The sequence below is a fragment of the Calonectris borealis genome, chromosome 2, assembly GCF_964195595.1.
Source record: "Calonectris borealis chromosome 2, bCalBor7.hap1.2, whole genome shotgun sequence".
NCBI classification, from domain to species: Eukaryota; Metazoa; Chordata; class Aves; order Procellariiformes; family Procellariidae; genus Calonectris; species Calonectris borealis.
In genome coordinates, this window is record NC_134313.1 from 152,295,276 (window position 1) to 152,312,017 (window position 16,742).

At 39.6% G+C, this 16,742-nt stretch overlaps 1 protein-coding gene across 1 annotated transcript in view; it reads left to right on the forward strand.

Moving 5' to 3' along the window:
* The window catches only part of GPR158 (G protein-coupled receptor 158), a 204,313-nt gene that overhangs the window by 13,491 nt on the left and 174,080 nt on the right, over positions 1-16,742 (forward strand). The window contains exon 2 of the mRNA XM_075140803.1: positions 2,926-3,031. Coding sequence (XP_074996904.1) covers positions 2,926-3,031 — 106 coding nt within the window. The remainder of the gene's footprint in view (positions 1-2,925; positions 3,032-16,742) is intronic.

Genomic DNA, 16,742 nt, shown 5'->3' on the forward strand with positions numbered 1-16,742 from the left:
ATTTTCACATTTATTTTGAAAAAAATTATTTTATCAAAGAGTTTTCAAAGGATACAAGTTGTTTAATCAAGTCTGATGTGAAAAATCCGGAAGTACATTTCCTTTCTTTCCAGTATGTGTCTCTGAGCGTTGGGATGCTGTCCTGCTTTCTGCCTCTTGGCCCACTAGAACATGCCACTAATTCTTCAAATTGCAGCATGTCTGGTACAAGGCCGTACTCAAATGCTTGCTCAGTGCGCTTACTGTCCCTAAGTCCTCTGGCTTGTTGTCTTTCTCAGAAGTAACCTCTGGGTAAGTTTTCTTTCGAAAATTTTTGTACTGACTCTGTGCTTCTACAGGGGCTGCCTGTATGCCACACAGCAAACTCTTAAGGTGTTTCTCCTCTCTTATCAGTGATTAGTTTACTCTTAATTTTCAATCTGTACCTCTCTCTTCGCAGAAGTGTTTGTAGAGGGAAAGGGGAGTTTCCTCTTCTACCAGTTACAAACAAAATGTACACAAGGGAAAAGCTTTCCATGTAAAAGAAATAAAGACCTGCTTCCCTAAGGTGCTTAGGGAGTCTCCCAGGTGAATCTGTTGCCATCCTAATAATGATGAATCATCACTGTTTTTCCTACTGTATAAACTGATGCCTGTAAGTAGTCAGAATGACGCTAATGCTTGAGAGACCCTTGTCAAAGTGCCTGGTGTATAGCATGAACTAGGAGAGCAGGGAGGAGTGTTGGTCCTGTTCCCGCTGCCTGCTTCACGCTTCTGTGCAGCCACAGTGAGATGATTCACTTGCAGAACAGGTCCTGACCCCAGCCCACGCGCTAATACTTATGCTCAGAAAGGTCCAGAAAATATTAAAAACGTACCTGGTGGGATCTGCACGTGACCAGATGAGGAATTAGTTACCTCTACTCTATGAGCAACTGGGACAGATACCTTGTTATCAGGTTAAGATACGCTTGTAATCCACTGGCATCAACATCTTGTAAAGAGTTAGTCTGTACAATATGGCAGTTTTCCCCTTGAGGTCACTGGTCACCTGGAACACAGAAAAAGCAGTTGATTGGGGTGGATTGGGGTGTATTTTAGCAGTCCCTGGAGAAATTGTTGTCCAAAACAAGAGTGGAAAGTTTACGAAGCTGTAAACTAAAAATATTTCTGAATATTCTAGAAGCGTGGTGTGTGCTATTTCGAATTGAACTTGCTAGAGCCAGCACTTAAATATTTCAGGTCATTTCTAAGTGTGCCCAGCATCAGATTATTTAGATTCTAGGCAGGAGATGGAGGGGGAGAAGTGCATCTGTACTGTCTAACTTCCTACTGGCTATCCTACATAATTTCCTAATGCATTCTTCTTCAGATCACTTAAATGATGTGCTTGTGTTTCTCCAATGACTATATATATATATAGCATGTCTGAAGATGAATGTTCAAATATAGCTGTTGTGGACACTTTGCACTTGGTTGTACTGGGGCCAGGTATGAGGGAGCAGTATTGTTCTGGTTTTGATCAAGCTTACTCTCTTATGCCTGCTCTGATTTTGTTCGTAAGTGGCCTCTCAAATATATGGCTCTGTAGCTCTATTATTATTATTATTATTTATTATTATTATTATTAGCGTTCTTATATATACCGAGCTTTAATTAAAAGAGGCAACACACTTTGAGGTGAGCGAGGTGTTCCTGAAATAGAGGTTGGGCCATGCCCTTGGTAGTCCACAGCCTGAAAGGAGGGATGATGGTGTTTGGAGTCGTGGAAGTTCAGACTGTGGAAGTCAAAACTTTTGTCTAAAGTGGCTGAATCAGTTGACTTAAAAGGAATTGGTACCCTAGATTTAAGAAATTGGTACAGAGCATTCGTCCGTGACGAGTGAGTCCGTGTAATGATCTAACCACCAGCAGTTGCGTACTGACGTTTTTGCTAAGTCCAGGCAGCAGCGCAGCAGTCACAGATAGGCGCTCTCACAAGATGACGCTATAAATGTTCTACATCCAAAGTAATTCTCGAGGTTATTTTAGAGAGAATAAGGAAATTTTTGAAGGCTATTTTTAAGATATGCAACTACAGTCTTACAGCTTTTTTCCTTCTGGTGATTTCTGAGTTGTTTATAAAATAGAGTGTTGGCTTTGAAATCGGGTTGTTAGCTTTTCATTCAAACAAATTTCTGAGCGAGACTGTTGATGATGAAAACGGGAGTGTTCTTGGCGTAGAACGAACACAGTTCAGATAGTCCTTGAGGACCTGTGTGTGTAGGAAACATTTTTTCTGGTTCCACAGACATCGGTGGCCTACTCCTGGCTCGCGCTGCCCTTCCGATGTTGTATCGGGTATTTCACCAGGGCCGGCTGGCGGGGAGGGGCTTGGGTGCCTGCTGGAGGAGGGCGCCGAGCCGCGGAGAAGAGGCCTGAAGTCACGGGAGGTCGGGGTGTCTCTGGGGAGAGTACAGAAAAAGGCTTTTGCCAGTTGTTTTGGCCAGTGGCGTTCCCTGGAGCAAAGGGGAGGATGCCGTCGTCAGCGGGCACGGGGGTGAGGTGCGGCGCCCGATACTGCACTCGGGGTCAGCCGGGGAGGTCCCTGGCCTCGGAAAAAGTAGTGCAGTTCGTTCATTGTATTTATTTCAGTTCTTTGCTGCATTGTAAAATGTGAAGGGCATTAAATTGAGTGTATAACTTATTCTTACCTGCCGCCTTACACTTTGTCAGGGCGCTAGATTTACCGAGCTCTTGTCGCAATACATCTCAGTAAGGTCTAGCGTAAGAATGTGTCTCTGCAGTCATGGCTTCGGGAACACAAAACTTCCCTGTTTACAGGCATTTAATCAAATTCAGTATTTAGAAGAAAGATGTAGTTCCGCTTTGCAGGCTACAGCATCATAAAGAATTTAACCTATTTTTGTAGTTGCTGTGTTCAAGGCTGTTTTTCTCTATTTTCAGAGGTGTTGTCAAAGTCGACATCAATCTGCAGAAGGTGGACATTGACCAGTGTTCGAGTGAGGGGTGGTTCTCGGGGACGCACAGGTGTCATCTCAACAATTCTGAGGTATGTCTGTCCCTAAGGGACTGAGCTACGCTTCGATAACAAGTCTTTCCACTATGAATAATTTTCTGTAGTATAAATGCTGTCTATTTTATAGACTTCAAATGTGGTTTGTAGGCTGAAGAAATCTTTCTGCGCGAGGCGTTATGATGCGCGTGAATTTCAGGAGTGCCTGCATTTCAGGAATATTGGTGTTAAATAAAACATAAGCTAAGTTATTGTGCAGAAATAACAGCTATAGAGGAAAAGAATGTTACCAGTGAAATGATTTATGAAGGTCTGCTTGCAAGTCAAATAATTATTTTACACTCAAAATCAAAATAGGCTTTTAATGTCAGTGTCACTTTTGAGTGGACAGCCTTGCAAAATACAGTAGAAGTAGCTCAAATGCTAATAATAATTATTCAGAAAAACATGGGCTTTTGGTAGAATGATACAGAAAACAGGCAGAATTGGCTACTGTAATTCTTTCTTAATAGAAATGCCAACATTTTGACAGAGCTGACTAAATGTTTCTGTTCAGCTCCTTCCTGCTTCCCCTTTCTTCTGAAGGTCTGTGTCTGGCTCCGTCTGTCGGCATATTGTAGATCATTCAGCCTGGCCAGTCATATGTGTTCAATGAAACTTTAAAACAAAATACATTCAGTGATTTTTCTTTTTATTACGGCATATGATGTTGTTTTCAAAGGCACCCATTTGTTATCTGTGAGAGTAGGCACGTCATGCACTTCTGTGCTTTCAGAAAGGACAATTAAAATGTAGGGAAAGTTGACAGTTGTCTACCAGAAGTCATGAGACGTTTGCCTAATTTGTTATAAAATGCCAATTTATCAAAGCCAAATCTAAATTTAGGAAAAGAATTGGTTTTGATGAATTCATCTACTAACATTTTTGAGCAAGAAAAACTCAGAATTTTTGTAAACATCCTTTTTGGTATTTTTCACTTGAATTTTTTTTTTCTTAAACTTGAAATGAAAAATCAAGTAGCCTTTGATAAAGACTAATTTTAAATGAAATATTTCTGCAAATGGAAAAAAAAATTTTTTTTTTCCTTTGTTGAGTACTTTTTGACTTCTGAATTCAAAGGAACAATTTTTTAATATCTCATGTTTCTTCCTCGAAGAAAATATTGTTTCCCATGAGATCTGGTAAACCTTGTTCTTTAATAGTTATCCTGAATGTGATTATATATTTTGGCAAGTGCTCCTCCTTTTCCTAATGTCTTATGAGCAAAACTGTCAGCAGAGGAGTGGGATTGTACATTGCATCTCTTCCTGCAACCAAGAAGAAAAGGGGAAGAAAAACCCCTATGAGAAGACTAAGAAAAACCAAGGCAAAAGTAAAATAGAGAAAATGAAGAAAGATCAATGCTGGGCTTTAATGCACCTTTGGTCTCGTTCAAAGCCCATTGTTTGCTGTAATGGGCTCTGAATCATGCTCTATATTCTTACTATATAGGAAAACAGAATCTGAGTCAAACCAAACTAGATATAATTCCACAATTACACTTCCCTTCCAAATCTAAGTCCTTAAGAGTGTGTCCTGGAGAGAACAATGCAAAAAGCTACTCTCTCTCTGGAAGAATTTGTGGGAGAAGGGGGGGAAATAAAAGGATTTTTTTCACTCTTCACAATTCATTTTCATGGGAGTAAAAAGTAGTTTTTATTTCTCTGTAGAATTCACTCTGATTATGAAAAGGGGTTTTCTCCATGAATATGACATTCAGTAAAATCTACCTTCCATTTTATTATTGCACATGAGGCAAGCGGAGTGTCATTTAGGAAACTGAGTGCAGAATGAAATTCTGCATGAAAGACAACCTTAAGGGTTACAGAAAGTATTCTATGACTTCCAAAAAACCATTTTAATTCCACAGTCTTTAATGTCTCAGGGGCAAGCTAGAAAATCTCACCTCTATGATTTGGTCTCTTACTGTGCATGAGAAGCGGAGGTGGCTGTCATGGACCACTGATGCGGAGATGGTGTCTCCACCACCTTTGAGCTAGGACTGGGTCTTGGCCTTCTGGGCTTCACTCTCCTGCTGAGAGGGTGGTGGGCATTTCCTATCCGCTGAAGGAGAGAATAACATTTCTTTTACTCTAAAATATACATTACAGATCAGTTCTTCATGTTTGGATTCTGGAGTGTGTTGTTGTAAAGCTGGCTGTGCTTAAGTAAGTTTCTTTGCAGAGCTTTTATTTACCAGACTCACTTGCACGGTTGGTTTTACTTTTTTTTTTCTGTCCCTGTTTATTCTGCATAGTGTTTTCCTTGTTCTTTAGAGCTAACAAAGACTGCTCTACATAGTTTACAATAATCTTTTTTTTATACAGCACTTGGGCTACTATTGAGTCCAACCTGATATATCAGTATAAAACCAGAGCTGCTTTGTGCTGTTTTGACAATAGGAAGCACTATGTTTGCTGATGTTACACAGGATGTTTTATTTTTCATACTGGACAGTTGCATGTTTTTGTTTTAGTGATGTGATGCTGTAGTCCATAAGTGAGTTCCTCTGATGCAAAAAGGAATTAAAATATACATTCTAGGACAGAAGTTCTTTAATGAATGATGCTGTATATGTGAGAGTGGCTCATGTTCACACCTTTAAGGTGTTAATAACATGGGTAAGGAGATGAATGCCACTTCAGGAATGGCTTTTCAGCTTGTATGTAGAGCAAAAACCTGCCAGCTGTTCTTCCTTTTCCATGGCACTTATTAGAGTGTTAAATCAACAAGGCCCTCATGGCTAAGCGAAGGATATGTAGGTAATACAAACCTCCCCCAAAATGAAACTTGCAAGCAGGGAGTGCCTTTCCTTATTGCACCTGAAGAGGATGAGACTCCTTGCTTAATACCAATGACCCTGGGGATGGGGTGTTGCTGAGAACAATCTATAGAGAAGCTTTCTCTCCTTTTACTCTATGATCACCACTTTAGGAGAGTTCAGTCAGATGGCGACTTCTTTCTTTACAAGCAGGTCCCATATGCTGCTTTTCACACTTTGTTTCATTGGAATCTACCCTGTGGAATAAGGGTACATTACATAGTTATGCAACAACGCTTTCCACACAGTTTGCCTTATAAATGCTAACGAAATGATATTCCCCATCCTCTCTTTTATCTTCTTAGAGGCAGATACAGAAACACCTGCTGATGCTGGAATGCTCTGCCCCAGATTACAAATTCTGTCTCCAGCAGAGTAAGGAAGAGAACGGAGATCTCTGGATCTCCAGTTCTGCTTAAGCTAGACCCTCCTTCCTCCCTTTAGTTTTGTTAGGTGACTTGAGTATTTAGTGCAGCATAGCCTTTCTGCAGACCGTTTGGTAAGCCTTTGCCATAGTGAATTTCTGGTTTGGCTCTGAAAATCTGTTTACTGCATAGCCCTTACTACGTGGCTGGACCACCAGTGCCATTAAATCTAAGGCATAAAGCTCAATATTTCAGAGATACAACTCCCCTCTTCCCTAACACTATGAAAATATAGCAATAGAGAAGGGAAAGGGAGTGACTTAGGGAATGGACAAGAGGAGAAAAGAAAAACAACTTATGGGTTACTAAAATGTTTCTTTACTTTGTCTTATATTTCAGGTAGTTTTATAGTGGCTAAAATCTACTAGACACATCGCAGACAAATTTTCCTACTTTCTGTGCTGTCCTGAAGTTTTTATCTTCTAAATAAAATTAATTGAAAGGAGGGAGATGGAGGTGCATTACAGTGAATGTAAACATATGGTCTGTATGTGCTAGACAGAAAAAAGTAAGGAATGGATGGGACCCAACTTCTACCTGAAAATGAAGAGATTGTTTTGAAAGTACTGTATTGCCTTCACATGCTCTGGCACAGAATCACTAGGAGATGATGCTAACCGTGACATTGGGATTTGGCTTTGGAAGGTCATCAAGAGTAACCTGATTATGTGATGGAATAGTTGTAGTGCTAGTCCTTGCTTGAAAGAAAAATAGTATATGGTTGAGGAATTAAAGAATATTATGACTCAAATACACAAAATGCTTAGACATATTATTCCTCCTTTAACTGCCATCTGTCCTTAGATTTAGGTGTTCCTCAGGAGGTGGATTGGTGACTCTTAAATATCTTACTTTATGTATGGTGCCCTCAAATTGAATACAAAACAAAAGCAAGCGCTGGGAACTTTAGATTCCCCATTTTTAAATTGACTACCTAAATTCCTAATGCATAGTCATATTTTTTCCTGATTTGTTCTCTTTTGTGCACATGACCCATGTATCCCTGATTTCATAGCAGCCTAGAGAACAAGAGTGCCCTCCTTCAACCTCAGGATGACTGGAAACTGCCCAGTCTAATTAGGCAGGAAGTTAGGTGAGACTTTACACATGAAAGCCAATCTGCAGCTTTGGCTAAAGTCTATTTCAGTTGTGATTTTTTTTTCTCTCTTTTTTTTTTTTTTTTTAATTGTATTGGCCAAAAAGAGGCTGATGGCCAGGTTCTTTTCTTGACCTGGGGGAAGAAGAGACAACTCATGGTGAAGCACAGAGAGCTACATTCTTCTTCCTGCCCTCAACCTTGACACCCAAATAGGAACAGTTTCCCTGAAAAAATACATGGGCAAGAGATTTGGATTCTGTGGGGCTGCAACAGATGAGGCAGGTAGTATCTGCAGGGTTAGAAACGATTAAAATTAATTGGGTAGAGAACAAAATGATGCAGATAATTCTGAAATTAACAAACATAGACGAAATATAGTTACCCAATAACAAATCCAAAGTAATTTCATTGTACAGGCAAGGCTGGTTATGGGGGTAAGAAAACATGCATTTTTACCCTGTTTGAAACCTTTGAAGATTTTTCTTTTAATATATTAGATTCCTTCCCCGTACATGCTGGCAGCAGCTGCTGGCACTTTTAGTAACAACTTTAGAATCCTTGTTGAGACACCAACAATAAACTCAAGGCTGAGGAGCGTCTGAAGAAATCAGCCAGCATAGCCCGTTGAGCTCGGCCCAATGCTTCCAACCAGCAGCATCAGTCTGTGAAAATCGGCAGCGGACTCCACACTGTTCCCCCATCCTTAATGAGACTGCCAACAGCTTGCAATACGAGGCAGGCTCAGCTGACATCCCTTTGGGTTTCAGCAGTATTCCACAAATGACAGCATGCAAAAATATCTAGAGGGAATGAGAGAGGCAGAGTAAACAAAAAAGCTGCATTGCTGTCTGTATATAGTGTGTGTATATCTGTGTTTGTAGAAAGATGCATAGGCACATAGCGTGTGCATTTATTCTGCACAAACACAAAACCAACTGAGAAAGGAAAACAAATGAGCAGTGCAGCCAAAATCTTTTTTCTGTTGTTTAGCAAAACATTTGGGACCATCGTATTTTATTACACTGTACGTAGTGTTACAGACAACCGAAAAAGGGGGAGGTGGGGACTGATTAAAAATAAAATTGTAATGGGGACTGAGTTGGGAGAGAGCGAAAAAACCAGTGCTTTCCAGGTTTTTCAAACAGATGCTTTCCAGTGCCCTTGTCAAAATGGCAAAAGGCTATTAATACTATGTGGGAAGGGAAGCATGACAAGAGATCAGCATCCAAAGTCATAACCCAGTGGGTCATATCCAGTATCATTGGTTTTGCTTATTACTTGCGTGTATTTTCTGTCCTGTCCATTAGGAAAAATGCAGTCAGAATGAGAAAAAATGGAAAAGAAAGCTGTTTGTTGGTGATTCAATCTGAGTGAACAGGGTTTACAGAATATAGTTAACTTCTAATTTGGAAATAATCATCCTTGGAGCTACAGATTGCATACAAGATAGGGCAAGAGAAGTACCCAAACCAGGGTAGAAAGCGTGTGATATATTTCCCCTTAGAAGAAAACAAGATCTTTAGTGGTAGATACAAATACTAAATGCTATATCAAATCCTCGGCTAAAGGGGCAATCTAGGACAGAAGGGGGAGCGGCTCGGTTCAGTACACAGATAAAGAAAATATAGCCAGCACTTCTTGGATCCAAAGGCAGAAAGGCCTATCTGTTCTCTCAGGCTGATGGCTGCTCACACAACTCGGTTTTTTTGAAGAGCATGCCGTAGACACAAAGAACATTTTGGATGCTATTTTAAAAATAGCTTTGCATCATCTGCATTCATGGTAAAAGTCCCTTTACGACAGTATACCAGATCTAATCTGGCACTCCCCCAGACACAATTACATAAAATAAGGTGGAGGTTTGTCAGAGCTTTCAGTGATAAACAAGGTGCTATGAAAACCAACTTTCAGTTTAAGGAAGAGCCAGGTTGCTTAGCTACGGCATCTTTGCCTTTTTAGAAAAAATTTTAAATGACTCTGTGTTTTCCAGGAGCTAATCTTGGTTATCAATGTTTTCCTCAAAAGAAGAAAACCTTTGCAACAGTTCCTTTCATCCTAGTTAGCAGTGTTAACTTGAGCATTTAAATTCATCCAGGTTAGTTCTATTTGCTGCTGTTTTCCTTCCGCCAGAGTTAAAAAGTGAAAAGCAGTAGATGACTGGTTGAATGATGCTGTCTGACAAAAATGAAAATAGCAGGGCGGTGTTTGGTTTCTCTTGCAGTTGAGAGGCAATGATAGCATTGCGTCTATTACCAGGTCTTTCAGATCTATTGCTACAGGTTTCAGATCTTTCTCTGCTGGACAGAGCATCCTATTAGGCAACGCCAATTAGCTGAACTGGTGGTTCTCCCCATCGTGTTTGGGAAGGAAAGAGGTGAGGCCCAGAAGTTTCGTTAGCTGGGGGGACATGGACAAAATATAGCTGGTGGGAGCAAAGGGGAAGTCGCAGAGAGGGGGACGGGCTCAGGGAAGAGCTCTTCCTTGGAGAGAGACTGAGAAACTGACTGTCTGTGGCTGGGGCAAGAGACGGAAGATCAGGGTCTGTTGGGAGCCACAGAAAACCTTGCAGCAAGGAGCCTAGGGACTGCAGCCAGGCTGGACCGTTCTCCTTTGGCAGGCTGGCTGGCAGTTACCTTTCCCAGATGTGAAGTGGCAGTAGCAGTATCAGATCTAGGCATAAACAGAGCACAGTTTCATTCAGGGCTCTCATTTGTTATCACTACATTCAGAGGACTGTACGATATCTGAAAAACATCTCTAGTAGCATTAAGGACAATTAGATATATGCAATTAGATAAATATACAGCATTTCGGTATCAAAGCATCTGGTCTGTCCTATGTGAGATAGGATGTGCTTATCTTGGAAGATACACAAGCACTCCCGTATCTTGTGAGATAATATAAAGACTGTTACCCCCATCTTGCAACTGGGACGCAGAAGCAAAATTATTATCTTTAAACTGATAGACACCCTGACTCAAATTGAGGTGTGATCTCCAGGCATGCAAACTGCCCTCTCCACAGTTTGGTTTCTGCAGAAAGATTCGCCGAGCATGTGAGCTGAAAGGGAGTCATGTGCTCCAGCCAGGGCCCAGGCTGGATCATCTTCAGAGTGGGATTTTGGGGTGCATTACAGCATGCATCCACCCCACACTTCAGATACTTCCAGGAAGAGTTAAGCATCCTGATATATTTTTGAAACCTGTGTCTGACCAGCTTCGTAGTTTTCTTAGTGATCTTGATTTGTGATAGCATTCTGGTCAAAAATGAAGCCACCCAACCTCCTCTTAGCTAAACACACTGTTGCTGCACTTGCTGTCATTGCGAAGGACACCAGCTTCTTATGAACTGTGCAGACTCTGTTCCTGACTTGCATACTTAGGTATTTGCTTACTCAGGTGATACACTGCGGAGGGTTTTTTGGTTGTTAAAATACGAAAATTCTGCTCCTGTACATATTCTACAGTTAATTATTTTTGTTGAAAAAACATGGACTTGAGAAACAGTAAACCAATGGAAAAAACTCGTTGCCTGCCTTATTTTAAAAAAACTTGTATTAAATGTAGCAACTATTTCTCCTGCTTTTTTTATACTTCATGATACCTGCACAAGAGACAAGTTTAATATAGCCTTGGGAAGAAAGTTCATTCCTCTTTTTCTATAACAAATTAAAATTAGATTGAAAACATATTAAAGATTCCAAGATGAAAAATTAGAGAGAATAGCTGCTGAATCTCCATATTCAAAGCAATGTACTGAGCCATAGTAATAGCCTTAATGGAAACAAACTCATTTAGTTTTATTTTTGGAGCAGAATTTTATAGCACTAGACATTCAAATACCATCATTTTTGCTGGTGACTTCTGGTAGGAGGTGAATGGTTTTTTGCAAATGAAAAAGAACTGCTTTTGGTTTACCTATGCTTTTTTTTAGATCCCAGTGATTCATATGATTTGTTCTAGTTTGCATTTGTCAATACTGTAAACTGTTATCTGGTCATCCATTCACTGAGCAGGGACTGGTCTCCTAGAAATTTCTCAGTCCTTACTAACCTACTTAATATCGTCTTTTGTGTTTCTTCATTGCTTTGTCACCTTGTGCTGTTTTAGATCATGAATATATTAAGCACCAGTACTAACATGGGAATGTGGAACATTTGATTTTTAATCTTTATCTTTTTTTGGGTATTTCTTCCTTTCTTTTTTATGTTTTGGCTAGTTTATAAGCCATTACTGAGCTTCATCTTATTGCTGCTTTTCTTTCTCATTCATCTCCTTCAAGGGTTTTACTCTTCTTTCTGTCAGTGAATAAGTAATGAAAGAAAAAAACACTTCTCCCCAACATCTTATGCATGTAAACTTCTTAAAATAAGGAAGATATTTACCGTCTTTCCTTCCTCCTTTACTTGGAAGAAATGGTGAGGAAAAGCAGATATTACTGTAGAGGTAAACAAGACAATTTTATATTTGTAATACTGCACTGTTTGCTTCTTGCAGCAGGATCAGAATTCCTCTGCAGTTAAATTTAGTCCCTAGATTTACCACAGCTATTGTTCGCAGGGCAATCAGTTTCCATTTACTTGCATAAAATAGACAGTAGGATTTGCTTACTGAGCTCCTTACCGACTCTTTCTGTCAGAATATAGTAGTTACTTTTTTTACACCACCACTTCCATCTAATCATTCTGTTAATTTTTTCATCTTTCAAATATGGTTGGCTAGGGAAAAAAAAATTCATGGAGTGGTATAACTATGCGTTCTAATTTAGGCAAAGTGAGTCCTGTAACTTTCATCTAAAACAGTTATGGTCTTACTCTTACGTTTGAAAATAAAGCTAACTAGGTTGGCCTGATCTGAGAAAAAGACTGAGCTTTCTCTATAGCTGATGAATTATTTGCAACCCTCAAATGTTTTTTTGTGTATATGTTTTTATATACACATTTATTTACAGCTAATCTGTGTATGTGTGTGCATATGTATGAACATTATATAAATGCACACGCATGCATGCCTATATATACATATATAGGGAACTGTGAATGACTTGGTCATTTGCATAGAGGCATTCTGCTAACACTGTTCTGTGATGAGATGTTAGAGAGGCTGGGGAGATGCTGGTCCTTGTCTTACGCCTAACCCCGTGCACCTGTACAGGCTGCGGGGCTGAATGGCTGGAAAGCACCTTTGCAGAAAAGGCTCAGGGGGTCCTGGTGGACATCAGGTTGACCATGAGCCAGCAATGCCCTTGCAGCAAAGGCGGCCAACAGCCTCCTTGGGCTGCGTTAGGCAGAGCCTTGCCAGCTGGTCGAGGGAGATGATCTTTCCTCTTTACCCAGCCTGGTGAGGCAGCATCTGGAGGGCTGTGTCCAGTTCTGGGCTTCCCAGTTCAAGAGACATGGATGTACTGGAGTGAGTCCAGCGAAGGGCCACCAGAATGATTGAGGGTTTGGAGCACCTGTTGAACGAGGAGAGTCTGAGTGAGCTGGGACTATTCAGCCTGGAGAAGAGAAGGTTCAGGGGATTTTATCTGTGTGTGTAAATACCTGAGGGAAAGGTGTGAAGGAGACAGAGCCAGACTCTTCTCAGGAGTAGTGACAGGACAAGAGGCAATGGGCACAAACTGAAACAGAAAAAGAAAACTTTTTTTTTTCCCCACACTGTGAGGGTAGTCAGACACTAGAACAGGTTGCCCAGAGATATGGTGGAGTCTCCATTGTTGGAGATATTCAGAACCTGAATATATGTGGCCCTGGGCAACCTGTTCTAGCTGAGCCTGCTCTGAGCAGGGGTTGGGACTGGATGATCTCCAGAGGTGCCTTCCAGCCTCCGCTGCTGTGTGATTCTGTGGTCAGTTGCTCTTTCATCTTTCACACAATTCATTTTTCCTGTCTGATTTATATCTGGAGAATATGGTATCGCTTTTGAGCTTTGTATTTCCACTCTGTTTTATTCACGCTTATGTCAAGACTCTCTTCCATTGCCAACTGCTTTTGCTCACCAGTTGTTTCTTTTAAACTTCTCATAAGTGTGTGAAGATGTGCATGTGAGTTTTTTGAGACACCATTTACTTCTGATACTTTTTCTATAACAAGTTCAACACTTCTTTCTCCTACTACAATAGAAGAAATGGAGTAAGTATATTCAGATTCTTATTTTTTAGTTAATAGCTGCAAATATCTCCTTATTTACTTTCAGGACTTCAAAAGCTGATTTAGTAGAGGTAACACTAAGATTTTGAAAGATGGTACTGGCTTTCTGCGTGGGCTAGGGTTGAAATATTTTTATCCCTTCATATATATTATCTAAGTATTTAATGGTTAAAGCTTTGAAAGGGGGAAAGACCTGTAATATAGATATGGTAGTGGGATTTATTTGGATAACATAGACTGCATTATAAAATGTGAGTTTTCTAAACAGAGTAAATTAGTCTACAATGTATAGGGTACTGTCCTAGAGATAGAGGAGGATTGCTAGGGCTACTCAGTAAGTTGTTATTGGCTTGTCTGAAATTATGATGTTTTGATACTTGTTTTCATCCTGAAATGGAGTGAAACGAACACCAGCAGTGCAATTTCCTGAATTAACATTTTAAGAAAGTATTAATTTGGAAATATGAAAATATGTATTTCAGGGAGCTGCTCTAGGGAATTGTATAATTTGAAAGACTGATAAAACTTGATCAAAAATGTGCATTAGTTTTAATCCTTTCTTACGGGGAAAAAATGAGAAAAAAGACATTTTGAGAAAGTCCTGTTGTATGGTAATGGAAAATGGCTTGGTGATAATGTTTTGAGCAATTCTAGAAACCTATCTACCAGACAAAGCCCTGCCAAAAACATGTCCTTTCTTCCTCTTGAAAGGTTTAAAAAGTTTTGATACCATTTGTCCATTTCCATCACTAATCATATCTATCTTACGCTGTTGGATAGTCATTGTGTTTTTTAGCTCAGCCAAAACAGCTTGTCTCTCTTCCAAGAAAGGAGGTCAAATAAAGCAGCACTCCAGAACTTGTAAACTTTTACAAGACATGATAAAACATCTTTATATTCCAATATGTGCAAGACATGGCACAAATTGGTTTTAAGCATGTGAGAGTAAACATTTGCCCTGTAGAACTTAAACTCCTGAACTCATATTGTTCCAGAGCCCTTCAAAGTGAATACTGCATTATACTAGCTGAAGGAGGCATTTCTTGGTGGTTCAATTATACACAATCTTTATATGGATAACTAATAGGATGTTTGTTTGAAATAAATGTCTAAATAAAATGCTCCAATCATCCTGATATGAATCTTCTGGAATATTTTTGTGAAAAATTCCAAGACTGATTTTTTTGTTTTTCTTGGTAATGGAATGAAGTTTAATTTTGAAGTTTGAGTTTTCTTGCAGGATAGGACTCCATAATAATGATTGCTTTCTAAGGGACCGCTTTATTGCTACATAGTCTGTCTAATTATAAAAAGCAATGTTTATGAAGTATTGCTCAGTAAGCCACTTAAAGAAGAATTATTTTTACAGGTTTAATGCGTATTTCAGTTATGTTTAATTTCCATAGGTGATTGAGAGTTGCTTTTAATTATGCATCAGTGGATTATTCTAGCTGCTTTCTAACATTGCTTAACAAAAATGATACATTATAACAGTCATTTTTGTTACAAGTGTAACCTAAAAATATTTTCTTCAGTGATTACATGATTATAAGGAGTCACATTCTGCATCTTTATCATTGTATTGTACTGCACCAAATTTAAAAGTATTTTCCCTACTTGTATATCTTTGTTATTACACTGCTAAATGGTGAAAATGTTGGAACACTTGGAATAATTAAGAAATGCATCAATTTTGAAGTCTTCACTTCTCACTGAATTTTCCATAGCCCTTGAGTTAATTCTGTATTTCAGTGTATATGTATGTCACACAAGAAATGACTGCCATGTCTCGCAGATGTATGAAAGAAAGCAAAGTTTGTGTGAAGCACCACGTATGTCAGTGGGATCCTATGGCTGTGAAGGCTCCCCTTAAGCTAGAGCTACAAGCTTCAACATCCTATCGAGAAAAGAGTGGCGGAGGAAGAGGAGGGCTTGAAAAGGATAAATTCTGTACAACAGCTGAATACTTACCTTCTTAGTAAGAGTTACATGACAAGAATTACACTGTTATCATTGTTAACGTTAACTCTTATTTACAATGAAATAGCATCTCACTTGTCGATTGCAAACATCAAACATTTGACTTTGTCTATGCTCTCATTCCACTCAATTTGTTTTCTCCAAAGATATAAATACTGTTACAAAGAACAGTCCTTGGTTTTTTTTTTTCCCCTATTATTTCTTGCATTGATTAAATCCCAAATAATTTAGGGTTGCAAGTGTGAGTATGTGTGTAGGTATCCATTCAGACGTTCCATAGCTGTATGATTTCATAGCAATAGCTTTACATTAGGTTTGGTGTTTCAGCTTGGAGCATGCAGACAGTTCTCACCAATACGATTTTAATCCTTGTTTGATCCTGAATAACAAAGGCAGGAATCTGTGATCTCTGCAAAGATGAACGGAGCTGCTGACCTGTTGCGCTGGCCCTCAGAGCCCCTGTTGTGCTTTGTTCTATGACCAGCTTTTTCGAGTATTCTCTGTAGGGAGGCATTTTAGATCTTGGAGGGAGAATGAAAGCAAATGGGATATGTTCTTCTGTCTTGCAACAAAGGCTAATCAGCTCACCATTCAGTGGATCATTCTCCCTTTATCACCTTCTCAGGTGCTATTGATCTTCTTGTTCAATTTAACCATCAGTACAAGCAACACACTCCTAGTAGGAGTAAGCTCTGTGGATGTGGTCCAAATCATTGAGGTCAGACCAGTTTCTGGCAGGCATTCATTCTGACTTCTGGAGCACCTCTGTGCAGGTTAAAAAAAGTCTTTCGTTTCTGCTTCCTCTTTTGGAAGGGAGAACCCTTTTATTTTCTGAAATAAAATAACCACTTTAGTGGCATTTCCCTTCACTTTTGGAATGACTGTAGACATCACAGTGGTCATATGTTACCTCTCAAGAAGCAGCTTTGTATTGATAGCCACCACTGTAGTGATGTGTTTTTAACGTTTTCTTTCATTGGGAATTTATTTGAGTGGAGGTGAAATCTGACTCTGTCTAGCGCCTGGTACAATGGGACCCTGGGGCTGTTTGGCCATCTTGGATGTTACCAATAATTATTTTCGCCTTTTGATACAGTGTCATAATTGGGACAATCAGACCCTTTCCCTTTTACCTCTCCCCCCACCAAATCCTACACCACACTTTGCCTTTTTGGAAAAAAACAACCGCAAACAACTGTATAAATTTGTGCTCTTGAGTCTGCAGTCTTATTTTA